The 27,984-nt window shown below is 52.1% G+C and overlaps 3 protein-coding genes across 12 annotated transcripts; 2 read left to right on the plus strand and 1 right to left on the minus strand.

Annotated features, from left to right (window-relative positions):
- Positions 1–321: 321 nt before the first annotated feature.
- On the plus strand, positions 322–7,263 carry SLC5A2 (solute carrier family 5 member 2). 4 transcript variants are annotated; one of them, XM_061209359.1, is made up of 15 exons: positions 322–448; positions 985–1,056; positions 1,133–1,237; positions 2,105–2,269; positions 2,580–2,685; positions 3,391–3,471; positions 3,623–3,852; positions 4,165–4,300; positions 4,538–4,645; positions 4,772–4,922; positions 5,044–5,212; positions 5,288–5,503; positions 6,266–6,395; positions 6,497–6,761; positions 7,045–7,263. In XM_061209359.1, the coding sequence occupies exons 1-14, from the start codon at positions 323–325 to the stop codon at positions 6,721–6,723; spliced, it is 2,022 nt and encodes a 673-aa protein (XP_061065342.1). In that variant the 5' UTR covers position 322; the 3' UTR covers positions 6,724–6,761; positions 7,045–7,263. The 4 variants fall into 4 exon arrangements, with proteins under 4 accessions (XP_061065342.1, XP_061065344.1, XP_061065341.1 ...); XM_061209361.1 differs by having other exon boundaries at positions 6,266–6,408; positions 6,456–7,263; XM_061209358.1 differs by having other exon boundaries at positions 6,497–7,263.
- Positions 5,684–20,713, minus strand: RUSF1 (RUS family member 1). 3 transcript variants are annotated; one of them, XM_061209362.1, is made up of 13 exons: positions 20,376–20,713; positions 20,051–20,165; positions 15,833–15,878; positions 14,171–14,203; positions 13,983–14,088; positions 11,652–11,753; positions 9,457–9,527; positions 9,193–9,377; positions 9,054–9,111; positions 8,610–8,680; positions 7,790–7,933; positions 7,602–7,679; positions 5,684–7,115 (listed from the first exon to the last, which is right to left on the minus strand). In XM_061209362.1, exons 1-13 carry the CDS (start codon positions 20,673–20,675, stop codon positions 7,018–7,020), a joined length of 1,407 nt encoding a protein of 468 aa, XP_061065345.1. In that variant the 5' UTR covers positions 20,676–20,713; the 3' UTR covers positions 5,684–7,017. The 3 variants fall into 3 exon arrangements, with proteins under 3 accessions (XP_061065345.1, XP_061065347.1, XP_061065346.1); XM_061209364.1 differs by having other exon boundaries at positions 20,554–20,633; XM_061209363.1 differs by having other exon boundaries at positions 7,032–7,264.
- AHSP (alpha hemoglobin stabilizing protein) lies at positions 19,929–27,323 on the plus strand. Of its 5 annotated transcripts, none has more exons than XM_061209366.1 (3): positions 19,929–20,025; positions 26,630–26,708; positions 26,960–27,323. In XM_061209366.1, exons 2-3 carry the CDS (start codon positions 26,634–26,636, stop codon positions 27,191–27,193), a joined length of 309 nt encoding a protein of 102 aa, XP_061065349.1. In that variant the 5' UTR covers positions 19,929–20,025; positions 26,630–26,633; the 3' UTR covers positions 27,194–27,323. The 5 variants fall into 5 exon arrangements, with proteins under 5 accessions (XP_061065349.1, XP_061065351.1, XP_061065350.1 ...); XM_061209368.1 differs by lacking the exon at positions 19,929–20,025 and adding an exon at positions 20,190–20,294; XM_061209367.1 differs by lacking the exon at positions 19,929–20,025 and adding an exon at positions 26,406–26,462.
- The last annotated feature ends 661 nt before the right edge of the window (positions 27,324–27,984 follow it).

Raw genomic sequence — 27,984 nt, forward strand, 5'->3', positions numbered from 1 at the left:
GGATTAGTCAGAATCAGGGGGCTGGCTCAGCCGGGATCCCTAGGTCAAAGCTGAAGGGTAGGCATTTTTAGCAGGTGAAAGAAGTGATTTTGAGCCTGGAGCTCTGGGGAAGGGGTGGGGGCTAAGGCCCAGGAAGGGGAGTGCTCTTGAATTTGAAAGTGCCCAGCTCCGCAGGACCAGCCTGCAGCCTCAATGAGAACTGATTCAGCTAAACAAAGCCGGGGAGGGGGGACTTGTCGGCTCATTGCCCCTGGGGTAACCATTAATCCTTCCCCGGGGGGAATCCAGGGGCTGGTGCCTTGAGGTGCAGATCCTGGGCAGAATGGAGGAACACACAGAGGCAGGCTCAGCACCAGGGCTGGGGGAACAGAGGGCCCTAATTGACAACACTGCCGACATCCTGGTCATTGCGGCTTATTTCCTGCTGGTCATTGGTGTCGGCTTGTGGGTGAGAAGTTGGGGGATGCTGCTGGGGGCCCGCTTTTGGAGCCTGGGGGAAAAGTCTCGGACAGTCCCGATGTGTGGTAGGGGAAGGATGCCTGGATCTTAGAGGGAGAAACCCGGGGTGGGGGGCAAGTAAGTCATTTGCTAGCCCCAGGGTGGCCCAGCCCACACTCATGCATGCCTTGTCTGTCCACCTTCGGATTGGACTAGTTGAGGGGTTGGTGGATCTTCATCGGGGACAGCATTCTAAATGAGGTCTCTTCTACATAATGGCTGGCTGACCAGAAACCCATATCCAGGGCCCCCAGGAAAGTGCGGCCGAATGCAGCCACACTCAGGCTTGGGGAACCGGACTCTAGGTTAGGGTCTGGGTAGATCTGGGTGCCTGGGAGGAGGCTGGGGGTGCCGGTATGAACCGTCAGGGGAGCCGTGCGCTGGTTAATCTTCAGCCTGAAACAAGGCTGAGGAATGTGTTGAGGAGGCTAATGAGGTCCAAAGATGTGCCCCAAACCCAGGCCTCTCCCCACTCCCGTCCCCCAGTCCATGTGCAGAACCAACAGAGGCACCGTTGGCGGCTACTTCCTGGCGGGACGAAGCATGACGTGGTGGCCGGTGAGAGAGACTGGGCTATGGAGCGGGAGGGGGCCTAGAGAAGCAGCCTGGCTCACCCCAACCTCTGGCCACCCAGGTCGGGGCCTCTCTCTTCGCCAGCAACATCGGCAGTGGCCACTTCGTGGGCTTGGCAGGGACGGGCGCGGCAAGCGGCCTGGCTGTGGCTGGATTTGAGTGGAATGTGAGCGCCCCTTTTTGCCAATAACCCCCACCTCCCCGTGGGAACCCCTGGAAGGGTCACACCTGGAGAGGCTCCAGGCGGGAGAGGTGGGGATGTGAGACCAGAGGTGGGACTTCCCAGCTGTGAGGTGGGGCTGGGCTTTGAGGGAGGCTCACGGCAGCCAGCTTGGAGGCAGAGGCATGTGGGAGATACCACATTCAGGGCGGGGGTAGGCCCTGCTCCTGACTCGCTATCGCTATGTGAGCCTGGACCAGCCACGCCCTCTGTGGCCTTGATTTGACTCCTCTCTGAAGTGGGACAAACAGTCTCAAGGATAGTGAAGTGCTTCTTCTGATGCTCTCTGAATCTGTGGCCTGTGAGGATCACTAGGCTAAATGAAAGCCCCTTGCAGAAGTGGGCAGGAGACGGAGGGTTGGGAAAATCAGGGCTTTGAGCTCAGGGCTTCCTGGAGGAGGAGGCCTCTGAGCTGAGCCTTGGGGGACGGAAGGTTTGGGTGGGTGGAGAGGAGAGGGAAGGCAGAGGTTGGGGGTCAGGCTGAGGGTCCTGTGCTTGGATTCAGGTGTGTGTGTGGGGTGGGGAGGACGAGGAGGATAGGGACCATCTTGGGAGGGATGGCCAGGGGTCATGGCCTGGCAGGGCAAGAAGGGCTCTAGTTAAGGGCCCAACAAAGTATCAAGACCTTGTCCCTAATGACCAGGGCCCAGGAACATCTGCATCTGTGTCCTCTGGGCCCCTCCTGCAACCCTGCCTTGGAGTAGCACTTTTCACCAAGAGAAGAAGGTTCCTCAGGCCCATCAGGGGCGAGGACGCACTCATGGCAGGATCTCCCACAGGGAGTGACCCTCAGCTGTCGCGCTGTGCCCGCAGGCGCTGTTCGTGGTGCTGCTACTTGGCTGGCTCTTCGCGCCCGTGTACCTGACCGCGGGCGTCATTACGATGCCGCAGTACCTGCGCAAGCGCTTTGGCGGCCATCGAATCCGCCTCTACTTGTCCGTGCTCTCGCTTTTTCTGTACATCTTCACCAAGATTTCGGTGCGCATGCGCGGGGAGCTGGTCGGGACCCTGGTAGGGTGGGATCACCCAGTGGAGGTCTCTGGAAAGCCCTGGACGGGGCGGGACCAAGGAGCAATGGCTGTAAGAACCGTAATGGAGGCAGGGCCTGGAAGGAATAGGCTTCTGGGGCGACAACCATAGTGAGAGGTATCTGGGAAGACCAGGGTATCAAAAAACGAGGGAACTTTTGAGGTGTGGCCACATAGGGTCGTGATCTGGGCAGGAAGTGGACCTGGGTCCCCACCCTGGCCCCTGGGTCCTGACCTGCGCGCTTGCTCCTCCCCCCAAGGTGGACATGTTCTCCGGGGCGGTATTCATTCAACAGGCTCTGGGCTGGAACATCTATGCCTCCGTCATCGCGCTTCTGGGCATCACCATGATCTACACTGTGACAGGTGGCAGGTGGCAGGGGCTTAGGGGAGGGAGCGTGGATCTGTGGGCGGGGCTTAGGGGAGTCACCAAAGGAAAGCGGGCTGGAGAAGTTCTTAAGTGTGATGTGATCCAAGCAGGAGAAGGACCTAAATCTTTGGAAAGCAAACTACTCCCCCCCTCCACATTCCTTGGATTTGGTCTGGAAGTTCAGAGATCTGAGCCCGTCCTGGGCCTGGGCACAAAGGAAGATTTAACAGCTCTTGAACACCTGGGAAGGGAGAGCCGACTTGGCCAGACTCCAAAGCTCACCAAACCCAGTGCAGGTTGGAGGATTCTGGGGTGGTGCCCGAGGCCTGACGCTGGAGCAGCGTGGGTGGGGCCTGGTACCAAGGCCGGCTTGAGGGGCCCGGCCCTTCGAATGGGATGAGAATCGGACCTTAGAGAATCACCTCCTCCTATCACACAGAAGAGAAAACTGGGGCTGAGAGGAGGGCCTGTAGTGGAAGTCCTGCACGTGGGCACCTGGCATTAGTGGAGCCTAAAACTCAGCCCCACTGTGCTCACGCAGCCCTGCCTCCAGATGCTGGAGTGCGCGAGCCCAGGGAATGGGCCATCCTTTTGAAATTTGCCCTCCAGGAAAGGGGAACCCTTTTCCAATTCGCACAAAGACACTGTATGTACTAGTGGCAGCCTGTCTGGGCTGTCTCCACTGACCCAGGCCATTGCAGGAGGGCTGGCAGCGCTGATGTACACGGATACGGTGCAGACCTTCGTCATTCTCGCGGGGGCCTTCGTCCTCATGGGTTACGGTACGGGCTCAGCTGATGGGGGAGGGGGGCAGAGGTCACAGTTCGCAGATCTCTCCACCTGGGAGCAGGGACATCGCGCGTCTGCGGCATGTGGGTCCTAGGGAGGGCCTTGTCGCGGGCACCATGTCCCCTAACTGCTTTGCCCTCACAGCCTTCCACGAGGTGGGCGGGTATTCGGGGCTTTTCGACAAATACCTGGGGGCAATGACGTCCCTGACGGTGTCCGAGGATCCGGCGGTGGGCAACATCTCCAGCTCCTGCTATCGACCCCGGCCCGACTCCTACCATCTGCTCCGGGACCCTGTGACGGGGGACCTGCCGTGGCCTGCGCTGCTTCTGGGGCTTACCATCGTCTCAAGCTGGTACTGGTGCAGCGACCAGGTGCGGGGTCAGGGCCTGGGCGGGGAGCGAGGCTGGGGCAGAACTGGAACCGCGGTGGGCGGAGCTGAGATGGGTGGAGCCTGAACCCATCTGGGAAGCCAGGTGGAAGGCGTGGTCCGAGGGAGCGGGAAGCCCGCCAGTTAGAGCTAAACCAGATGGAGCCGGATCCGAGTCAGGGTCTGCGCTTGGAGCTGAATTGCCCACTTCGATGGGCCAGCCGCGGGTTCTGGATTAGAGCGGCGAGTTGAGGCAAGGCGGGAGGGGCGGGGTACCCGGGACTGGACGCAGGTAGTTGAACGCCCCTCGTCGCAGGTCATAGTGCAGCGCTGCCTGGCTGGGAAAAACCTGACCCACATCAAAGCGGGCTGCATCCTGTGCGGCTACTTGAAGCTGATGCCCATGTTCCTCATGGTCATGCCGGGCATGATCAGCCGCATTCTTTACCCGGGTAACGTCTGCAACCCCGCCCCGACCGAGAGTCCTGTGCCCCATCCATCCCCTTTCTTGTGCAAGGATACAGGTGCCTGTCTCCCATTTCCGTTGCCGTCCTGAGATCTGGGCCACCCAGTCCCACCTCCCACCCGGGGATCCCATCTCTCCTCCACTGGGATTCCCCGTCCCCAATTCTGGGATCCGAAGTTCCAGACCCGGTGCCGCCCTAGCCGCGTCGTGCCCTTTCCCGCAGACGAGGTGGCGTGCGTGGTGCCAGAGGTGTGTAAGCGCGTGTGTGGCACCGAGGTGGGGTGCTCCAACATCGCCTACCCGCGGCTCGTCGTGAAGCTCATGCCCAACGGTGAGGGCGGGCCCCCGGGTTGCCCCGCTGCCCACAGGCGCCAGTGGGAGGAGTCACCCCTCGCCCAGCCCGCACCCTCCCGGGACCCCCTCGTGGCCCCAGACTCACGGCTCCGTCGGCCCGCAGGTCTGCGCGGACTCATGCTGGCGGTCATGCTGGCCGCGCTCATGTCCTCGCTGGCCTCGATCTTTAACAGCAGCAGCACGCTTTTCACCATGGACATCTACACGCGCCTGCGGCCCCGCGCGGGCGACCGCGAGTTGCTGCTAGTAGGACGGTGGGCCTGGGTTTTCCATCTCCTGCCCCACGAATCAGCCCCGGGTGGGGGCAGGGAGCACTCGTAGGGACAGGGGGAGACGGGGTCCTGGGTGAAACCACCTGATGGCCGTCCACCGCAGGCTCTGGGTGGTGTTCATCGTGGCCGTGTCGGTGGCCTGGCTTCCCGTGGTGCAGGCGGCGCAGGGCGGGCAGCTCTTTGATTACATCCAGTCGGTCTCCAGCTACCTGGCGCCGCCGGTGTCGGCCGTCTTCGTGCTGGCGCTCTTCGTGCCCCGCGTCAATGAGAAGGTGAGTGTGTGTGTTCATTGGGAGCTCGGCGCCGGACTTGGAAACCCGAGGCTGATGCGCTCTCTGGCCCCGCAGGGCGCCTTCTGGGGACTGATCGGGGGCCTGCTGATGGGTCTGGCACGCCTGGTTCCCGAGTTCTCCTTTGGCTCGGGCAGCTGCGTGCGCCCCTCGGCGTGCCCCGCGCTCCTCTGCCGCGTGCACTACCTCTACTTCGCTATCGTGCTCTTCGTCTGCTCCGGCCTCCTCACCCTCGTGGTCTCGCTGTGCACACCGCCCATCCCGCGCAAGCACGTAAGAGCGGGCCTCTGGACGGGGTACCAAACGTGGGCTGCTGCGGGCCCTCTCCACCAGCAGTCGGCCAGCCTGCTTCCCAGAACTCCCAGTGGGTAGCACCTGAATTTCTATACCGAGGCTTGGTGAGGGCAGGCTGAGAGTCCAGTTTGAAGCTTCATTTGCAAAGCAAGTACAATGTTTTTATTTAAATCACATTTATTTGAGGTGGTCTGGAGGCGGCTTGAAGAAGACTGTGGGGGAGTTTAAAGCCCCCCAGAGTCTTGGCCTGATTGGTGGCTGAGAGGGACAGAGTACTACCCTGAAAGCCCAAAAAGGGTTTGGTCTTGTGCTGTGGCAAGGCAGGTGCCCCAGGGCAGAGCTGATTGGGGGGAGGACAAAAGAGGTGGGCCCGGAAGGATGGGCAGGACCCCACAGGTGGAGAAGGGGAAAGGCAGCAGGAGGGAACCCTGTGAGCAAACACCCACGGGAAGGAACACTGTGTTAGCAGGGCTGTAAGACTAAAGTACTACAATCGTGAGTGTAGACAGGGTGATGAAGCAGAGGGCTGAGCAGGGCCAAGAGCTTTAAACACCCAGCTGAGGAGCTCGGGTTTAGCCTGAGGGCAAAGGGCAGCCGTGGAAGGTCATCCTGGAGTGAGCCTGGGCAGGTGTGCAGGCTGGACAGAGGGAGGTGAGGGAGTGCCGGTGTGGATGAGAGACCTCCAGGTTCGGGGTGGGGGAACGGCACTCCCACTTGGTCCCTGCTCCCACCCTTCCCCAGCTCCACCGCCTGGTTTTCAGTCTCCGGTACAGCAAGGAGGAGCGGGAGGACCTGGATGCTGAGGAGCTAGAAGGTCCACCCTCAGCCCCTGTACAGAACGGGCGCCCTGAGCATGCGGTGGAGATGGAGGGTAAGGCACTGCCGTGGAGATGGAGGGTAAGGCACTGCCGGGGGAGCTGGGGTGGGGGAGCTGGGGGAGCAGACTAACTGTACGGCCGCAATTTCTCCCAGAGCCCCCGTCCCCAGCACCAGGCCTGTTCCGCCAGTGCCTGCTCTGGTTCTGTGGAATGAGCAGGGGTGGGGCAGGCAGTCCCCCACGCCCTACCCAGGAGGAGACGGCTGCCGCAGCCAGGCGACTGGAGGACATCAGTGAGGACCCAAGCTGGGCCCGTGTCGTCAGCCTCAATGCCCTGCTCATGATGGCCGTGGCCACGTTCCTCTGGGGCTTTTACGCCTGAGGTCAACTGTGTCGGGCGCCATGAGCCACAGCCTTGCAGTGAGTGGGGGTGGGGAGCCTGCAGTGGTGAGAAGGGCCTGGGGCAGGAGAGTGCGGGGGAAGGCCCTGGTACCCCTTCTCTCTATCTTGTCTCTGCCTGGGGCCCAGTCCATCTGATTGGTAGTCACTTCCTTGGCCAACTGGCCACATCGGTGCCCCTAAGCAAAAATAAAGCTGCCTTTCCCAGGTCCTGCTGTGGCCAAAGTGTCCTTGCTCCAGGCTCCTGTCCTGGGACCTGGGCCTCTGGCTGGGCTGCTCACAAGAGCTTCTTTTCTGGACACAGGAGCCACGTGGCCCTCCACTCATCCACCTCTAGCTGGTGCTTCTCAGTCGTCCAGCCCGCATCCTGCAGTCCTGGGGAGAGGGCGTAGGGCTACTGCTGGGGAGGAGACTCTGGGCTGACCCCGGGGAGGGGGAAGGAGCAGCACAGGCTGGGTGTACTGCTCAGGTTCCCCTTGCCTCTGCTGGGTAATCTCTGGCATAAAATGAGCCTAAAACCTCATCTGGTTGCAGCAAGAATTCATTGAGCAGCACATGAAAAAGGACCAGAATGGAGTAGGTGCTAAATGAAAGAGCATCATCAGTCATTTGTGAGCCTTCCCCCCACCACCCCGCCCCCACCATTCCCCAATGCCAACTGGGATTCCACAGTCTGTCAACACTGACAGCGCATCAGAGACCATCCTAACCTCCCCATCCTGCAGACAGGGAAACTGAGGTCCAGACTTGAGATCACAGAGAGAAACCCAGGTCTTCCACCCTCCAGGTGAAGGGGTGGGGATGGGGGTAGGCAGGGCCTCTGGGAGAAGGCCTAGGAGCCATGAAGCAGAAGGATATTACCTTTCAAGAACTTTGGAAATAGCTTGTCCAACACTTGGTGGGTCTCCCTGACGATGACGCAGCTCTCTTTCTCAGGACCTGGAGTGGGGCGAAGAACCAGAAGCTCTTGGGTTCCCCAAGCCGAACAGGGTCCTTCCTCTCTCCACCCCGCTTTGAGTCAGAAGCAGCCTAGATTGTGAGGCACTTACCAGCCCGTACTCGGTTCCTCAGTCCCTCCAGCTCTCCTGGGAGGGGTCCATCTCCCTGCAGGGCTCCAAGCATCAGTCCGTGAGTGGCAGCCCTTAGAATGGTCTCAGGGCCTGCCATCTGGCTCAGGACAACCTGTACCTGGTCTGGAGAGACCCAGGGACAGACTGGTACCAGGGAAGGGCCACCTCCCCAAACACTCTCAGGCCTACCAGCCTGCTTCATCCCTGTCTGGCCCAAAGGCCTTGGCCTGGCATGAAAGGCCATCTCTCACCCTTTCCTTTCCAACTTCATCTCATGTTGCTCCCCAGTGCTCCGGCCAAGTAATTTCCAAAATACAACTTCAGAGCAGCTCCCTGAGGTGGGTTTATTTTGCACGTCTTTAATGGCTAGTGAGAATAAGCAGCTTTTAACACACGACCAGCAGACCAGTAAACTTCAGTACATGCTTCCTCAAGAGGTGACCCCGGATAGGAGAGGAAAGTGGTTCCTCAGGGATAACCAAGGGTCTTAATCTTACCTGAGTGTGCTGCAATGTACAAAGTGCTTTTACATCGTCACCTTATCTGATCCTCATAAAAACCCTGCAGCTAATAAGGCAGGTATTGTTAGCGCCATTTTACAGAGAGGTAAAGGGAACCTCACTGGGGCATGTAGCTATAATTTGAATGCATCCAATCTTAGTCTAGAGCTCCCTTCAGGACACTAGGCAGACTCCAAACTGTCCAGCGCGTGTCCAGGGCTTGGGGCCCTGGGGCTGGAGGAATGAGAGGCTGAGCCCAGGAGGGTGAGTCTGAAGCTGGGGGAACGCGGCACACTTACTCTGTGACTGGTCCCAGCGAAGGAGGTAGGGTTCTTGGTGCCCCTCAACCAGCTTTTGCAGCTCAAAGACACTGAAGGAGAGAAGAGCGTGCAGTGGGGGAGGAGAAGACAAAGGCAGCAGTGACCACCCAGTCAACTGCACAGCCACCTAACTGTTAACCCTGTCCTGCACCTCCTTGCCATCCATCCCTCAGCCGTTACCCCTCCCCCGCATCAACCCTTCCTTTCTTCCTGCATCCAACAAATATAAGATCCCTTATATCTACTTCATGTTATACACCTGCTGCCCTCAAGCACCCACACTGACCCCCAAGTCTGTTCGGTGGAAATAAAGAACCAGAGAGGTGGGGCTTGGTTGGGGGAGGCCAGTGTATAATCAGAACAGGGAGCCCGTGTGGGGAGGGGGTGACAGTGGTGATGGGTGGGAGACGCTGGGCCACTCACCTGGAAGTCACACGGTGTAGGGGGACCCCCAGGGATAGAGACAGAGATGGCCAGAAACCTGTGGGAAGCTGGAGTCAGGAGGCCCAGGCAAGGGGAGACTAGGAGACATAGGAAACTTGAAACCGAGGGGCTGGCTCACCTGTCCACAGCGGCTCCACCTGATTGGCTGAAGCGGGGCCAAGTACCTCTCCCCGCTGAAGGAAGTGCTTCAGGACCAGCCAGAGCCGGCGTTCGTTCAAGGTCTCTATGACAAGGGCCCGGACTGCCCGGTAGTTGGCATAGATGTGGAGGGCAGTGAGGAAGAAGAAGCAGCCAAGGCTTAAGCTGGGGTGACAGAGTGAGGTGGTCAATGGGAGCAGAGGCCCAGCGGGGCGCCTCCTCCCTGCCCTTGATCCCGGCTTACCTAGGGCAATCTGACACCAGGGGAAGCATCAAGAGGCTGACCAGGAGCCCTGCCAGGCTTACCAGCGTCTCCTGGAAAATGGCAGAGGGGATGGGAGCTGGAGGGCTCCCCTCCAGGCCAGAATGAATACCCCTGAGTGCCTTTCACCACACCCCTCCCTGCCCCAGACACTCCCTACACTGATAAGGGTGCCTAGGAAATTTTTAACGTTTTTGATGAGTGAGCTGTCATTTAAGATACCAGCTGCTTCTCTGCCCAGGTAGGTGCAATGCCCTTGGAATGCCTGTGGAACATGCCTTCTTTGTTTTGCAAGAGTCAAAGTGTAGCCCTACACTCAGGCAAGTAAATGTCCACAGAGTACAACTACTTTATTTGGTGGTTTAAAAAAAAAAAAGGGAATTCCCTGGCAGTCCAGTGGTTAGGACTCCGCGCTTCCACTGCAGGGGGCATGGGTTCGATCCCCGGTTGGGGAACTAAGATCCTGCAAACCATGCAGTGTGGCCAAAACAAACAAAAAACCCCGAAAAACAGAAAAACAAAAAAAAAAGGTCCATCCGCCCAGTAACCAGCAGATACTTTTGCAAAGGGGTCAAGGAACCACCCAGGAAGAAAAGCACAAGATCCAAACTTCCCTTGAGAATCAATATTATCAGACCCCTCTGATGGCCCGAGATGGCCCGACTGAGCTTACCCTAGGAAAGAAGACCCCTGGGTACCGCCCCCCAACTCATCATGAGAGAGGAGGAGTCTGGACTGGTGTCCCTGACTACGGGGTTCCCCGGGAGAGTTGGTTCTGGCGCAGAGGGGGCCTGAGACTGCAGCTCTTCTTACCCAGTCGTCCTGGCAAAGGGGCGGGCCGTGGAAATAAAGGCTGTGGGTGTGACAGTAAACTGGGGATCAGGGGCCTTGGGAGCTCACTGTTCCCCCGGGTGGGAACAGTCATCTCCAGCAGCCACATCAAGTGGCAGCAAAGCAACATCAGCAGAAAGCAGGGGCCTAGTCTGGGGCTGAGCACGTGCCTCGTTGCCCCAATGATGTTACTGCCTCCGTGAACTGAGGAAGCCCTGGGGCCTTGGAAAATGCATCTGGGGGTGGAAGGGGCTGGGGGTTAGAAAGAGGGCAGGTGAGACAGCAGGCACGGGGCTGGTTGTACTTATTTCCCCTCCCTAACAACCTGTGGAAGTGATAATGGGGAAGAACTCATCCAACCATTTCCGGGGAGAAGGGATGTGCCCAAGGGGACCCAGGGAGACTCAACCATTTGGTGCCTTCTTTCCCCTCATCTGTAGAGTGGCAACAATGAACACCCCTGCACAAGACCATTGTAAGGATTTAATGAGTTCATACAACTGAAATAGTTGGCACATGGTTAATGTTTAAAAAACATTAGCTTGTGTTAATATTATTGAAAGGAGTTAGTCAATTTTTTTTTTTTTAATGAAATTCTATTTAACAAAACAATATAAGAGAAGGCCAGAAAGTAGGACTGGAGAGAACAGAGGTTTCTAAATTGCTTCAGTGTCAAAGAAAACCATCACACTTGTGACCACCCTGGGCCTCACTTTCCCCATCTGTAAAAGAGAGATAATAACAGTATCCACCTTAGAGGGTTGGTGTGAGAGGTAAACGATGCAGTGCACATAGGCACTTAGCACCGGGGTACGGAGGGAGGCGAAACCTGAAGGGTTCAGCCTAAGGGTGCCTCCACCTCCACTTCAGGCTCCTTTGGTCAGGTGAGGGCTGGGCCGGAAGGGCTTTGCTAAACTGCCCAACGGAGGCCTCGGCAGTGACTCCAGCCTCGTCACATGCTGAGCACTTTCTGACTTGCCAGGCACTTTAACACGTGGGGCCTCATGGGGTCAGAACACGCACCTCCCAGGGTGGGGCTCTGCCTAGAGAGGGCGAGGTCCAGGGCAAGGGCTCCCTCTTGGCCTCACGGGCAGCAGGCAGGGGCTGAGATGACCAGCTTGGACTTGTTGCTGCCCGAGCCCGAGCCCGAGCCCTCACACCAACTACCTATCCTAAGAGTCAGAGCAGGGAGAAGCTACATTTGCTCCCGTCTGTCTCCCACCCCGCCCCGCAGGAGCACTCAGGTGTTTCTCTTCACATGCCCAAATCGTGGCTTGGTCTGATGTCTGCCCCCCGTCCCGTACATCCGCGCTCCCCCCACCATCCCTGCAATTCTGGCTGCTCACCTGGCTGCCGTCCTTGGCTGACACGTCGGCCATGTTGTTTCTCCGGGCCTGATGCATGGTCAGTGCGGCCCGAGTGGCCCCACCAGCCACGCCCACAATGCACTGGGTGGGGAAAGGGAAGAGTGAAAGTCAGCGTGGCCATAACCTGCTGCAACACAGGAGTTTCTGTGGGTGAGCCAAATAAATGGCTCAAACCAGTTTAAGAGAACTAGGCCTCAGGCCACCCCGCAGCAAAACCCTGAATGCTGTCCTTGGTCTCCTGTTCTCACCCCGCATTTCCACTAGGCCCACCTCCCCTGTCTTGCTCCAGGAGAAAACTGAAGGTCTGCCTGTCACACCACCCTGTGGACCCAGCCCCAAGGAAACTCACTTTCTCCCCGCAAGGTGGAGGCCCACAGACCATTCTTAGCCCAGAACCTCCCCAGCCTCCAACTTCTGCTTTGGCTGCACCCTCCCCCTTGCAGAGCCAAGTCTGGTTTCCAACTTAGTGCTTACATTCTGCCTGCCTGGAACTAACTCCACTCTCTTCCTGCCCCAGTCGAGGCCTAGCCAAGCCTTCCAGGCCAGTTCAAAACCCACACCAGTGGCCCTGACCTCCTAGGGCTCTCCCTCTGAGATGGGAGAGCTCATCGATTAGGCTCACTGACTTCATGTTCATGTTTATCAAATCTCTTTCAGATGTCAGATACAGATTTAGGTGCTGTGAGAGACTTCAATACAACCCCTGCCCTCGTGAAGCTTATAAATCATCAGATGGTAAACAAATAAACTAGTTGTTACATAGGCAGTGTTTGTTTGAAGGTAAGAGGAATGTGGATCAAAATGAGGCTGGAGTGATGGGCGGGGACCTGATCACATAGAACTTACCAAGCCTTGTTAAGGTCTTTATACCAAGAGCAATGGGCACAGGGAAGTGACCGGATTTGATTTCCACTCTAATAAGGACTATGGGGTTGCTCTGAGAAGGACTGAAGAGGGGTGAGAATAGACGCAGGGAGATGACCTAGGAAATAACTGTGCTTTTTCAGCAGCAAGGAACCACCAGGTGACATGGGGATGGAGGCGTGAAAGGACTGGAGAGATTTAAGAGGGCAAATAACAGACATGAATGGAGGTTTAGCTGAGGGTGACAGGTAACGGGGGAGGAGACGAAGGCATGGATGACAACCAGGCTTCTGGTTGGTGTACCTCGGGGATGGAGGTGCTGAAACTCTAGGGAGGGGCGGGAAGGTGGGGAAGGGGAAGTTCATGGCCCTGTTCGACTCCCTTACTCGACAGATGAAGAGACTGAGGCCCCCAAGGCGGAGCTTAGTGCAGAATTTAGGCAGAGGTCACAATCCTTGGTTTCTCTGTGGTTTCCTGCCCTGGAGGGGGAGGGGGTGCTCATGGCCTTTAGTGCCTGGGCCAGGGAAGCTCAGTGGCCTCCACCACAAAGAACTGTTGGCTCCTAAATATCAGTAGTGCCCAGCAGAGAAACACAAGTGATTTTGAACAGATGGATGGGCCTTTAAGATGGGTCTTACATATCTTAAGACTCTTTACTCTGTGCCAGGTACTTAACCCTGTGGGGAAGACAGGCTGAGCTCTTTACCGAACCTTGCTAGGCCTCAGTTTCCTCATCTGGATGAGGCCAACTTGAAGGAATCATGAGGGTGAGCAGCCTGGCAGAGAAGAGCTTGGATTCACCCCAATCGCCCCTTCAGCCTTGCTGTCCGGTCTGTGCTCTGTCTTGCCACTGGACCTTGACCTGCACTGTTCTTTCTGCTCAGAATGCCCACGCTGTACCTCACACTCATACTTCAGAACCCAGCCCCAGGGAACACCTTCTTGCATCCCTGGACCAGGCCAGATTCCCTGCTGAACCCTTCTGCAGCCCCTTACACTTCTCATCTGGAATACCTATAGCTATCACTCGATAAATATTTAACTATGTGTGGCTTTCTTTCAAAGATGGGAGGGCCTGTATTCTGTGCCAAACATGCAGTAGGCACCCTAAATATTATACTGAAAGAATGAAAGGTAGCCAGGGAGCTGGTCCCAAGATGTTGACACTGGACCACCCTTACTCTTTCAGCTCAGAGCTCCCTCACCAGTCCCATGGCTCCAGACACTGCCTTAGACTGACTCTCTGAGGCTCTAGAGGCTGTCTGGCTGGAGGAGGATCAGAATACATGGCTGAGTCCCAGAAGAAACATCTGAATTTCTTCACTATTCTAGAAATGCCTTGAACACTGGGCCCAGGCTGGGATCCCCTGTGGGCCCCAAGTGAGCCCGCACACAGCACCACCAGGGCAGGTATCTTGGGTACAGGGGTGCCCCAGAGGTGGGTACCTTGGCCAGGTTGCTGATGCAGATGGTCATGGTGAAACACATGGGGAATATGGGAGCCATAATCTCGAGTAACATGGCTACATCATTGAGGATGTCAGCAAACAGCCTGGGGGAAGGGATAAGAGGTCAGAGGTCAGAGACCTTCATACTAGAAGACTCCCCTCCCCTCAGTTCCAGCCCCTTCTCACCTCCACTGCTTGGCATTACAGTCCATTTTGCTCCTGTGGGGGAGGAGAGATTGGTTTGCAATTTGGATTTAAGGAGAAAACACAGTCTGTGGGCAGTGCAGGCCATTCCTATGCCTTGGTAAGGTCCGAAGGGCTCAGGAAAACCCACGCCCCAGCCAGACATCTGTCCCCACACCCTGTCACTGCTGTCTGAAATGCCACCATTAGCTGGGAGGACCTTCAGTGGTCACTCATATTTCCCCCTTACGAACCCATGAGGCACCAAAGGAAAAAACTGATTGTCTTGTGGCTGCTCCCCACCCTCGGGTCCTCCTGGGAGAGAGGCCATCCCTGCGTTCCTCTGCCAATTCCCCTCCTCTTCCTTCTGCTTCATAGAAGGTACCCAGCAAGAAGTCCACATATTCCATAAACAATATATTTAGTGTAAACACTACCCTGCATGTTATAGACAACTAGCCCAGAGAGGGATATGACTTCCCTTGGATCAAATGGGAGTGGGGGGAAAAGGCCGAAAGAGCCAGGCTCTGACATCCAGCCTAGGATATCTCTATTACACGATGCCGCGGATGGTTCCCTCCTCTTCAGGCTGAGTGACACCCTGGCCCTTGCACAAACCCCCAGGGACTACTTCTCCAAGATCCCAGTGGCAGGAGATGCTGCAGCCCCCTGCCCAGCTCAGAATTTGCAGCATTAGCCCTGACCCTTAATTTGAAATCTCCTAGAGGGAAAGGGAGCATTCCTGGATGGGGCATGGGACGCACATGGGGAACTCCTGATGGAACGAATATATGGCAAAGGCAGGACTAGAACACGTGGGCCTGGTCTTGGGCTCTGCCTGATGCCACAGAAAGACCACAGGCTTTAGGTTCAAATCCCATCTCACCAGTTACAAGCTGTGTGACTTGGTCTGCTTCACATCTGGAAAAGGTACACATTCAATCCTACTCTACACAGTTATTATAAGGATTAGAGAGGATACACAGAGAGCTGGTGAGGCCCAGTTAGGGTTAGTAATTGCAGCTGGTGTTTACTGAACACTTATTATGTGCTAAGCACTTTACATAGCTCACTGCACCTCACAAGCACGACTGATGGCAGATACTAACTCACTCCTGAGGTCACCCAGTAGTGACTCAAGGAGGAAGCAGGCAGCACGAGACCCTCAATACCTTCTAGATAAATGGTGATGTGGATCCCATGTCGGACAGGGATCCTGATGACCTACCCAAGCCCACTCCCCACTCAGCAAAGTCCAACCAAGTATCTAAGCCGCCACAGTAGCCTCTGGAGTAAAGGTATTCCTTCTGGGCTAAGCACTGTCCCATCCAAGCTTCCCTTTTAACAAGCCAGCAGAGGATGCTCAGAGCCTGTGGCTCCCTGTGTTTTTCCATGATGGGCAGCAGAGGGGCAAATCGGTGCTCTTGAAGGCAGATCTCATCCTGGCAATGGCTCTGTGGCTTCACTGCTTGGTGACCCTGGGCAAGTCACCTGTACTGGGTACTCACTAAAGACTCCTTAGCTCTGATATACCTGCTAAATCTCCCCGCCCCTGGAGACTGGTAGGAAAGAGTGGGAGCTGAAAATACAGCCAGGGCTGAGAAAGACATGACTCCTGTCTAGGGAGAGTGGCTAGAAGTCTGCAGATTGGGAAGAAAAACTCACCCCATCCACCAGGCAAAGATGATGCGGCCCAGCATGCCAGTTGAATCTGGGGGAGAGAGGCATCGGTAAGGAACAAGCAAGAGCCTTGGGGGCTGTAGGGCCTGGCAGAGCCTGGCACTGAGATGGCTTTCCACCTTGGATCGCTGCCCTTGGGAGCTCAGTCTGGTACGATAAGTTCTAGACAGACGTAGCTGCATTATGGGGTCAGAAGTGCCTAGACTTAGCAGTCCCTCAGCATGTACCCCAGAGAACTAGGTACCCATGCACACCAAGAGACACGGACCAGAAATATTCTTTGCAGCATTGTTTATAACAGAAAAAAACTGGGAATAATGCAAATGCTCATCAACAGGAGAATGCATAAACAAATTCTGGTACATTTACTCAGGGGCATACTAGACAGCAGTGAAAATCTAATGGACCACAATTACCCACATCAGCATGGATGAATCCTAGTATTATCATCCTGCATGAAAAAGTAAGTCATGGTGACTACATACAGCACAGTATACTCTTCATAAAGCTCGAAAACGACTGAGACTAAACAATATAGTGTTTGGGTATATATATCTATATGGTAAAACTATTTTTTTAAAAAGCAGGAAATTCTGTGTGGAAAGCTCAGAGGTTGTTGATATTCTAGCTCTTAGGTTGCGCAGTGGGTTCACAGGTGGTCATCAGAGTATAAATAAGTAAAAAGGATTTGAACTGCAGGTTGGTGACAAGCGAGCTGGGAGTGTGGGGCAGAGGGAGAGGCTTCCTCAGACTAGGGAGAGTCAGAGAAGTCTCTGGAATCCACTAGACCTTCACTTGCACAAATGCTTCTTGGCTACCCACTGCCGTGAGGCCTGGGGGGCACCACAGTGAGCCAGAGCCACGGTTCCAGGCTCAAAAGCCAGTGTAAAAGCAGGCAGCAGCCACTATGAAAAACACTGATTTAGACCAAGGGTCAGTTAACGGTGGTCTGTGGGCTTCTACGCCGTTTTTGTAAATAGTTTTACTGGAACACAGCTGTGCCATTTGTTTCCAGACTGTCCATGGCTTTTTTCATAACACAATGGCAAAATCAAGTTGCTGCAAGTGAAACTGTACAGCCTGCAAAGTGTAAAATCTTTACAGTCCGGTCCTTTACAGAAAGTCTGCCGACCACTGATTTAGACCCTACCTTATACTGAGAGTAGTACTCATTAAGCCCAGCAGGGGGATCACAAAGAAGGACTGTTCTAGAATCAAACTGAGAAGGCCTCACACTGCGGGCACTGGGAAGGACAGGCACAGCGGGCAGAGGACCCTTAGCTTGTTTGAGCTTGAGGGAAGGGACCCTTAAGTGGGGGACTGCACGAAGGAGAACTAGGCTGTGGGCAGGAGGGATGAGAACGTCCCACGACATATAAAGGTGGTGACATGGGCCAGCCTTCCTCGTTCTCCTCTTGCCACGGCGGCCATCCTTGGGCATTGACCCCTTCTAGCTAGACATCTTTACCCAGCCTTGGACTTGAAGGAGACCGCTAAGCATGCTGGAAGAAACCTGAAATACCCATGTCTTTCAATCATCACAACAATCCTATGAGTTTGAGGGATCATCCCCTTTCGAAGATGAAGCAACTGAAGCTCGAAGATTGATAAACGAAAATGGGGCATTTTACAAGAAAATCTGGATTTACAGCTTTCCGAGAAGAACCTGAAGACACGGCAGCACCAGGCCTGCTTCCCCTCACTGCTCCAGTTGGCTGGGGCTGAGCAGCAGCTGCCTCATTCAGAGGCGTGTGTACAACACATTTCCCATCCGGCCTGCTCGGCTTCTCTATTTCTGTTCCCTCTGTCCCTGGAAGTTACACTTCCCAGGGTGGCTTTAGAAGCCTCCTCCCGCTGTCACTCACCCACCCTCTTCCTTTCAAGTACTTTTAATTCTACACAAAACTTTCATTGTTCAAGATTTTTGTATTGGATCATTTTAGTGACTCTGAACATGGCAAGGTTACTTTTACTGGTTGAGAGCTCACAGGGCCATACTATTTTTCTTCCCTCTGACTGCACAGTCTTCGCCAATCAGGTATGTATGTCCTTCACACAAGAAAAGGGCCTACTTTATCTTTCATCTGAGGCAGTCTGCAGGGCCCTTGTCAGAATCTGGAGGTTGGCAATAGGATGCAGTGACATACATCCTCCCTATTATCTGAAAGTCAACACTGTCTACTAGACCAGGAAACTTAATTCCCACCTGCTCCTCTCTGCCTCACTTACAACTGGCCATGCTGTAAGATCTAAAAATTTTGAGTCCTAGTAAGGGATCAACTGTCCATAAATTGTACTCGGCTCCACTCTGAAATCCTAACTGGCCAAAGAGTGGGTGGTTAAGAGTGGGACACAGGAGTCAGTGGGCCTGGGTCCAAATCCTGGCCCTGTGTGACCTTGGGCAAGTTACTAAACCTCTCTGTGCCTCAGCTTCCCCCTCTGAAAAAGGTACTCGTAAAGGCATCTACCTAATATGGCTGCTGCAGAGATTAAGTTACATATTACATGTCAAAATGCCTGGCATACACTCAGCTGGCAAAATATTGGCTGCTAATAGTATTACTATTGCTAGTTATGACAATTAACATCATGTTCTATTAAGAGATCTGTAACTAAAAGTGACCACATCAAAAAATTCCAAGGGAGTTTCTTATATAAAGCTCTGCATACAAATTTCCCATGTTTCATGGAAACAAGTTTGTAATATCCTTTCTAATTAAGGGGATTTCCTTTAATATCAACAACAGGCTTTCAAGTAAGAGGATATTTTTCCACATCTTAAAATGGTCTTATTTTTTTCTTAATAACTTGCCTGAGCTGAAGACATACATAAGCAACATGTTGGTGATAAGACTAGGGTGCTTAGAAATGACATGGAACTACTGACCTAAGCTCCCACTGCATTCCAAACAATTAACCAATAGGAGAGGAATGGAAAAGATCCAAATTAAGCACAGTGTGGTGGTATGAAAATGTACTCTGGAACTAAACCTCCTGGGTTCACATCCGTGACCCTGGGCAAGTTACCGTTCTGTGCCTCAGTTTTCCCATCTATAAAATGGACATAATGAAAATACCCGTCTCAGAACTATTGTGAAGACTGAGTCAGGACATTTAAAGACCGGTACACAGTAAGTACTGTTCAGGGAACTATTATTATTAAAAGAAGAGACAACTAGGACAAGAGGCACAGATCACCACCACTTCTCCACTGATATGCAGTCTCAGAGAAAGAGCTTCTTTCCAGCAGTGACTCACATTTGGACAGTAGGCTCGTCTTAATGGTAAGGGTATAAGCAGGAGCCTCCAGATTCTCCAAAAGGTCCACGGAGGCTCGCCAGAGCTGTGGCCAGGCTGATGCCAGGTGCAGAATGAGCCTTACCTTGGGTCTGATTTAAACCGCCACTGGGAACAACAGTGAAAGACAAAGGATGGTGGAGAGAGCCATGGGCCCTCCTGATGTGGACAGTTTCCCTTTTCTTCTCTACTTCACTCTCTAGGTAGCACGGTACCAAACTGTATCTTCCCCCCCCACCCCCCGTTAGTGGTTTTTCAAGAAGCGGTACACATTCAACAGATAGTTACTATAGTTCTTATTCATGGTATCATCTAGTATCCCAGAGGATATAAAATGCCTTTCATCCTTCCCCAAACCTCCTCTCTGCCACTCAGGACCTATTACAAAACTGTTTTTGTCTAGAATTAACTAATTTCCCACACCCAAGGCAGTTGGCAGTTTTATTCAATAACCAAACTCTTAGGCAGTCCTCCACAGATTAGGAGTAAAGGGGAGGGGACGGTTTACTTAGGGATCTGGGCTCCAGATGATTAAGGGACACTGCCCAGTACGTATGGGGAACGGAGTGCAGCTACCCAGGCTAGTGGGCGGGATGAGGGTGTTCCCGCCATGGGTTACTAATCAGTCGCCAATAAAGCCAATACAAATCTTTAAAATTTACTCAGTTGAATTTTGTTTTTTAACAGGGTACAAGGCACTCTTCTAGGAAGTGGGAAGGCTTGGCTCCCGGACCTAATCAGACAGGAATGCATAAATAAACATACTCATCAGAGCCCAGAGCTAGGTGCCAAAACACTGGGAGAAGGGGAAAGGAGGGGTTGGGCTTCCCAGCCGAAGGAAAAAGTGGACAGAGAAATGGCAGAGCTGAGAGGAGCGATCGGTGAGACTCCCGGGGTCCAGCTCACCTTTCACGAGCCACGTGGCCGTGGCAGCTGAAACAGAGGCTTTTGCGTTCCCTACCCCTATGCCCAGCAAGACGGCGTGGGTGGCCAGGGAACCCGAGAGGCTGGAAGCAAAGGCCTGGAGAAGAAAAGAAGTGGGGTGAGGAGTGGGCGCAGGAGCATGGAGGTCTAAGACCTGTTATCAGCTCTCCCGGGTGTGTGGCCTGGGACGTGTCACAGCTCGGCTCTGGGCCTCAGTGTCCAGTCTGTAAGTGGGGAGGGAGAGGTGGCGCGCTGTCTCCCCTGCCCCGGCTACATGTCGCTCCCTTCCCCAGTCGGCCGGGCTGACCTGCACGGAATCCCACAGCTGGTAGGGCAGATAGTCCGAGCTGACGCTATCGGGGAAGCCCTGAGGCAGGAAGACAGCCAGGAGCCGGGAAAGAGGTGGGACGGCCGTCCCTGGAGCCACCCTTTCGCCCCCATCTCGTCCTCCGGGTTTCGCTGTGAAGGCCCCGGAGAACCCCCACCTGCGCCGCCCCCAGGCCTCCCACTGCAGGCTCCCGTCGGCGGCGGCGCGGCAGCGCCGGGCCGTCCCGGAGCCGAACTGCTCGGAGCACAGTGGGGCCTCACTCCTGGCGACATATGCCATCCTGGATTCCTCCCTTTAGTTCCGCGGGAAGAGAAACGTGGCCGGACGACGCGTCCGGCTCGGCTACGGCGGCTGCAAAGGGGCATTATTCCTTCGCGGAAGGGCCTCCTGCCTCCGCGTACTCCTCCAGCCAGCCCAGGAACCAGATGGTTCCTTTCCGACCTCCCGGCCCCGCCTCGACCCCTCGAGGCTGGTCCCGGTCCTGGTTCTTTGTAGCATGTTGTCTGGGGCCGCGGGAGCCCTTTGGCCCGCCAAGCCCTGAAGGTACCTGCTTTGCTGTGACCCATGACTTACAGTTATGGGGAGAAGGGAAGAGGGCGTCCCTAGGGAATCGTGTTGAGACCCGGTGCGGCCACAGAGTTTTTAGCTGTGTGGCTTTGGGCAACTCAGTGTCCCTCTCTGGTCCTCGGGTGGCTTCTTTGTTGTGAGGCCAGGGCCTGTATTTTACTCCTATTCTATCCCCAGTACCCAACACATAGTAGGTGCGTAAAAGAGATAATATTTATGAATGAATGCATGCATGAGGAGAAGTTGGACCAGATGATCCCTGAGGCCCTGTATAGCTTCCCTTTTTGTTTGTTTGTGGTTTTTGGGGTTTTTGTTTTCCTTCTGGGCGTCTCTGGCCCTCCACTAGAAATTATCTGCCCTTCAGCCTTTCCCGACTGGAAGAGTATTATTTCTGAAAGGATCCTAAGAACATCTGAGGAACGAGAAAATCAAGGGATTGTAGTGAATAGTGTCAGCAAATAGGAGAAATAGGCAAGAGGTTCTTCTGTGTTTACTGGGGGAGAGGGTCTATGAAATTGGGGGGAAAGTCTAAAGACAGTGTTTCCCTCCAAACTCACCTCTTTTTCTCTTTCCCTCTCTCCCTTTCTCCTTCCCATCTAGTGCAGTGTGCTGCCTTCAAAATAGAAATTTGCTAAAAGCGTCCTCTTTTCTTCAGAACATAAAATATCCTGGTTCCTTAGCCCAGCATTCTTGGACCCTGACAGTTTGATTCCCTGCTTGAGACTTCTGATTCTCCCAACCTATCATCTTTCTCTTGGACCTCAGCCTGGAATGCTAGTCCACCCCACCTCACCTTACCTAAAACCTAGACAGAGTCTCTGAGGCTGAGGTAGACCCAGGGCATCTGATTTTTTGTTTGTTTGTTTGGTTCCTGTGAGAGTGAAAACTTGAAGGGATACAAACGTGTAATATTTTAAATGTTAGCTTCTGTGGGTATATTGAACTGAGACTAACCTCCAGGAATGAATTCCACCAGAGGGCCTTAGTTTGGATGCAGGTTCTGTCACTTAGTATCTGTGAGACCTTGGGCAAGTTTCTCACCACTCTGTCCTTCAGTTTCCTCACCTGTAAAAGGGGAATAATACTACTACCTACCATATAGGGTTGGGATGAGGATTAAATGAGGCATATGTGTAAAGCTCTTAAACTATGTTTGGTACATAGTACATGCTAGTTAAGTGTTGACCATTATTTGGAGTTAATGTCAAGCATTCAAATGTGAGGCCCTTTGCTCCATATGGCCCTCATGACCAGCACTACTATATGACATATTGTCCAAACCAGGATTTTTTTTTGGCTGCGCGGCACGGCTTGCGGGATCTTAGTTCCCAGACCAGGGATTGATTGAACCCGGCGCCATGGCAGTGAAAGCACCGAGTCCTCACCACTGGACCGCCAGGGCATTCCCCCAAATCAGGATTTTTGAGAGTGTCTTTAAAGGAGACACCATGAATAGTCACATTGGGCTAACAGACTGGAGCCATCCTGGGCAAACTGAGAAATACGGTCACACTATTTACCAGCCCTCTAGGCTTTACTGACCATCTTTGTCCACATTGACCTCTCCCTGCTCAGAGACCATGGCAACCCTTGTTCACTGTAGAACTTATGTAACGCTTAGCATATGCTTTCTGGAGCCAGTTTGTACTTGCTTTTATTAAGTATCTAAGTCCTGTCTTCCCAAGCGGACTGTAAGTGCCTGACGAGGGCTCATACACTTCTTTGCAACCCCAGTGTCCAGATCAGTGGCTTGACAAAGAGATGAGGGGTGCTTCCTCTTCCCCTACCCCATGAGACTTCTTGGCAGCCTGCATTCAGCGGTATAGTAAGCACCGGGCAGAACACTCCAAGCTGCTCATCTCCTTGACTTTATCCTCACTGATCTCCCCACTTCCACAACTACCCGCTTATGGTCTACTCCCTACACAGCTTAAAACTCCCCAGCTCGAAACCTTTCGGCAGCTTCCTGTTACTTTTATGGAAGAGGATTGCAGTATTCTCCTCCAAACCCTTCAATGACTTTCCTTCATATTTGAAGATAAAACACGAACTTCTTGTCATGGCCCATGAAGCTCTGTAGATTGGGCCCTGCTCCATCTTTCAGACTTCACCCCTTACGGTTCATCCTCTCACTCCCCCCCACTAGAACATAAGCTCCCAGAGAAGAGGAACTTTGTCTTTGGCACTGATGTATTCCCAGAGCCTGGCACAAGGCAGGTGCCAAATACCTATTTGTGGAATGAATGAATTTATTTTCTCAATAACCCTTATAGGTATTATTTCATTCCTCCTTTAAACAAAGAAACTGGGGTTTGCATGTGTGAAGTGACTTCATCAAGGTGACAGAGCTGAAAAGTGGCAAAAGCATTCATTCTCCTATTCATTCAACAGATATTTAGTGAGAAGGTGCTACTCTTCTAGGCCCTGAGGCAGGTGTCCAATTTGAGGCTAATGGTTTTAGAACTATACCATCTTGTTTCTTTCTTTTTTATGTTGTATTCTTGTTAAGTATTATAAAAATAATGGAAGGATACATTCTCGCTGTAAAATAATTCAAACAATAATATAGATGGAGAAGGTAAAATTCTCCCTTGACATTTATCCCTCTTTCCATTTTCCAACAAATACCAGTCAATGCCCAGAAGTAAACATTGTTTACCATGAGAGAGAGAGAGACAGAGACAGAGAGACAGAGAGAAACACAGAGAGAAATATAGTTTTACATTTAATCCCCTCTCCCATACTCACAGCCTGAGGTGGCCTGCTCTAATTATAGTTCATTTAACATTGTCTTTGAGATCTTTTCCTATCAGCACATACGTAGCTACCTCATTTATTTTAATAGTTGCATGTCATGCCATGGTATGAATGTGCCATAGTTTCTATAAAGATCCCCATATTGCTTTTTTCATTATTACAAATAGGTATGATAAATTCCTTGTACAGGCCTTTCTGTACATTGAATATGAATATTTCTTTAAAATGAGTCCAAAGCAGAATTGTTGGGCTGAAGGGTATGTGTATTTTAATTTGAACAAGTATTGTCAAACTATCCCTCTAAAAAGCTTTACCAATTTACACTCCTACTAACAGTATATAAGAATGCTTGTCATAGTCAAGATATGTATTCCCATTATCTAAAAAAGTTCTCTTGGGCACCTGTGCATTTTAATGTCCACTCTTGTATTCTGATCGCAGATAACCCCTGATGTGCTTTCTGTCACTATAGATTATTTTTGCTTATTCTAGAATTTCATAGAAATGGAATTATACTGTATATGGGCTTTCATACTTGGCTTCTTTTGCTCAACATAATGATTTTGAGATTCTTCTATGTTGTCATGAGTACCATTAGTCTGTTTCTTTTTATTGCCGAGTAATATTCCATTGTATGAATATGCCACAATTTGTATATGCACTCACTGGTTATTGGACATTTGGGTTGTTTCCGGTTTTGGGTTATTATGAATAAAGCTGCTATGAACATTTGCATTTGCATGTAATTATTTTTGTAGATGTGTATGGACTCCACCTAGGAGTGGAATTGCCAGGTCATGTGGTAAGTGTATGTTGAACTTTATGAGAAATTGCCAAATTGTTTTTTCATACATTTCATTTTACCCTCCCACTGGCAATGTATGAGATTTCTAGTTGTCCCATATCCTTACCAACACTTAATCAGTCTTTTTAACTTTCAGTCGCTGTAGTGGGTATGTAGTGGCATCACATTATAGCTTTCATTTGCATTTTCCTGATGAGTAATAATGTTGAACATCTCTTCATGTGCTTATTGGCTATTTGTATGTCTTCTTTGTGAAGTGCCAGTTCCAATCTTTTGGCCATTTAAAAAAACTGGGTTGTCTTATTATTGAACTATTAAGACTTTGTTTTTAAATTCTGTATACATTTTCTTTGTCAGGTCATATTGCAATTATTTCTCCTAGTGGTAACAAATACTTTCTACCCTAAATAAGTGAAAACACATTTACACAAAAATCTGTACACAAATATTTGTAGCAGCTCTATTCATACTTGCCAATAACTGCAAACAATCCAGATGTCCTCCAGTGGGTCAATGAATAAACTGTGGTGCATCCATACGATGCACACTTAGCAATGGAAAGGAACAACTCACTGCTACTTGAAACAACTTGGATGGAGCTTAAGGGCATTATTCTGAGTGAAAGAAGCCAGTCTCAAAGGTTAGATGTTGTATGACTCCATCATAGGACATCCTCAAAAACACTGACCTGTAGTGATGGGGAACAGATCAGTGGTTGGCAGGATTTAGGGATGAGAGTGGGGGTGACTACAAAGGGGTAGCACGAAGGAGTTTTGGGGCAATGGAAATGTTCTGTATCCTGATTGTGGTGGTAGTTACATGAATCTACGTATTAAAATCCAAACATTGTACACCAAAAGGACGTTAATTTGCTGTGTATTAATTAAGATAATGCTATAAGCAAAAAAGCAGAGCAACAGGCCATGAGTGTATAGGTGCCTATGAAAACTGGTTTTTGAATGGAGGAAGATGTGACAGGAAATACACACATCTTGAATGCTGGTTACTTTGTCGGGGGAGGGAGCAAAAATGATCCACTTTTCAGTGTGAATTTTTATAATGTTTCACTTATTTCAATTAGTATATGGTGATTTTGAAATTTGAAAAAATCTATTAAAAATGGAAAACATTAGGAAAATATTTTAAAAAAAGAAAAAGAGTATTTTTGCTTTGTTAAGTACCCGATGATATGTTAGAGAATAAGACACATGTGTCTCCATTCCTGTGGAACTCAGCCTAGTAGAGTCCAGTCCCCCCCATCTTACAGATGGCTCATGTGCAAAATATGACTATTATTGGAACTTGCCTAACAGGAGTTTTTATAAGAATAAATACTTTTTTTTTTTTTGGCCATGCCATGTGGCTTGCAGGATCTCAGTTTCTTGACCAGGGATTGAACCCAGGTCATGGCAGTGAAAGCCCTGAATCCTAACCACTAGGCCACTAGGGAACTCCCAAGAATAAATACCTTAATACTTGCTTGAAACAGTGCCTGGCACAAATGATAACTGTAATGTTAGCTGCTATTAATATATCACCTATGAATTGGGAGAATAATTGCCACCACTTGTTAGGATGATTTTAAAAGTGCCTTTCTCATAACAGGGCATCTAACAGTTACTGTTAGTTTTGTTAGCATTTGGAGCCTGAATTCTGGGATATGGGGGAGAGGGCATGGCTCTTTCCCTGGTTTGTTTTTCTGGGTCTCCCCACTTATCTGTTCTCTTGGCTTTGCTATCTTTCTAATTTCAGGGAAGCCTCTCCCTCCTTCCCCTCCCCTGGTTGAACTATCACCCTCCCTCAGGACCTAAATGCAGGGCGTTTCCCTCTTTGGCTGACACTGGACTCCTTGTCTACCTCTAGCTTGGCACAGAGGGACATCCAGACCCTGAAAAGTGTGGGTGAGACGTCTGTACATAGCACTGTTGGACCTGACAGTGAGCCAACCTGGGGGAAATGTAATCTCAGAGCAGGGCAGGGTTTGAAAGGTGGTGGAGGGGATGTGACCCTGCAGGGCCCCAGGGATGCTTAAGGGGAGTGAGGAGATTGGGGGAAATACCCTGGGAGAAAAAGATACTTAAATTCCATCTCTTTCTCTAATCAGGCAGATGGCCCTTCTTCAAACCAATAAGGATCTCATTGCTACAGGAATAAAGGAATTTAACATTCTGCTAAATCAGCAGGTAAGTCTGGTGCTCTGTTTCAGAGGACAGGCCTGGAGCGTTGGGAGGTGGGCGAGGACAGAGAAGGGAGAATAATGTGGAGCTGGGAGGGTAATGGTTGAGTTGATGGAAACAACTAGAGACAGGTAATACAAATCAGAGAAAAGAGGATGTCAGAGTTTGTAGTTATTCCTGAATCACATGGCCAAGCGTGGTCTCCCTTGCCAGATCCTGACCTCCCCCATCCCAATCCCACCCCCTCCCCCCTCCAGGTCTTCTCTGATCCTGCTGTCCCTGAAGAAGCCATGGTGACTGTGGTGAATGACTGGGTGAACTTCTACATCAACTATTATAGGCAGCAGATGGTGGGGGAACAGCAAGAGCAGGATAAGGCTGTGCAGGGACTTCGGCAAGAGCTGGATACTCTGTCTGCCTCTTTCCTGGACAAATACAGGAACTTCCTGAAGTCCTTGGGAGCACCCGATCACAGGCTGCCTTCCTCCTAGCCAGGGGACCCAGGCTTGTCTGAGACCCTTAAATGCTGCCTCTGTGTTCTTCAAGGCCTCAGGCTCTGCTCCTTCATGGTGTTACTGCACCCTGACACCTCAATAAAGACCAGTACTTGTTTTGATGGTTTTCCTGGCTCTGTGGCTCTTCTTTGGTTTCCATCACTGCCTCGTGGAGACAGTTGGTCCCTTTTCCCTCACCCTGCTTCCTAGATATGATCTTGGAGATCTAATTCCTTAGAGCAGAGGTTTGCAGCCTTAAGTAACCACTGGGCAGCACTAAAATAGGCTGAAGGAGGGGCCAGCCGGTAGAGCCTAAAGAATAAGTGCTGAGGGACCGGGGGAAGGGTTCGTAGACAAAACGAGGGAGATAGAGGCTCTCCAGAAACTGTGGCCCTATGACATGCTGTCTAGAAGACAGTTGTTGAAATCTCCCAGTCTTGTTTATCCTTCACTAGGTGGAATCAAGAGTCCTCCCGCCTCAATTTTCCAATCCACTGCCCTTGGCCCCAGCTTGAACAACGTTATAGGATCTTCTAACTCTAAAGACGACCACAGAACACCTCCTGGGAGTACCGCTTGATTTAGAGTTGGAAGGGGTCTTGGGAACTATTCAGCACACCCCTTACTTTTCAGACGGGAAAACCTTTGGCTCTATCACCCCTCAGCCCCAGATCCCAGGCTTGGGAAGCGAAGATTCCTGCCAGCCGTCCCTGCCGCCCCAGCTTTCTCCTGTCACTCCCCGGACTAGACCCCCTTTCACTACGACCTCCAGACCCTAGGCCTCCTTA

Source organism: Eubalaena glacialis, chromosome 13 (assembly GCF_028564815.1).
Source record: "Eubalaena glacialis isolate mEubGla1 chromosome 13, mEubGla1.1.hap2.+ XY, whole genome shotgun sequence".
Lineage (NCBI taxonomy): Eukaryota > Metazoa > Chordata > Mammalia > Artiodactyla > Balaenidae > Eubalaena > Eubalaena glacialis.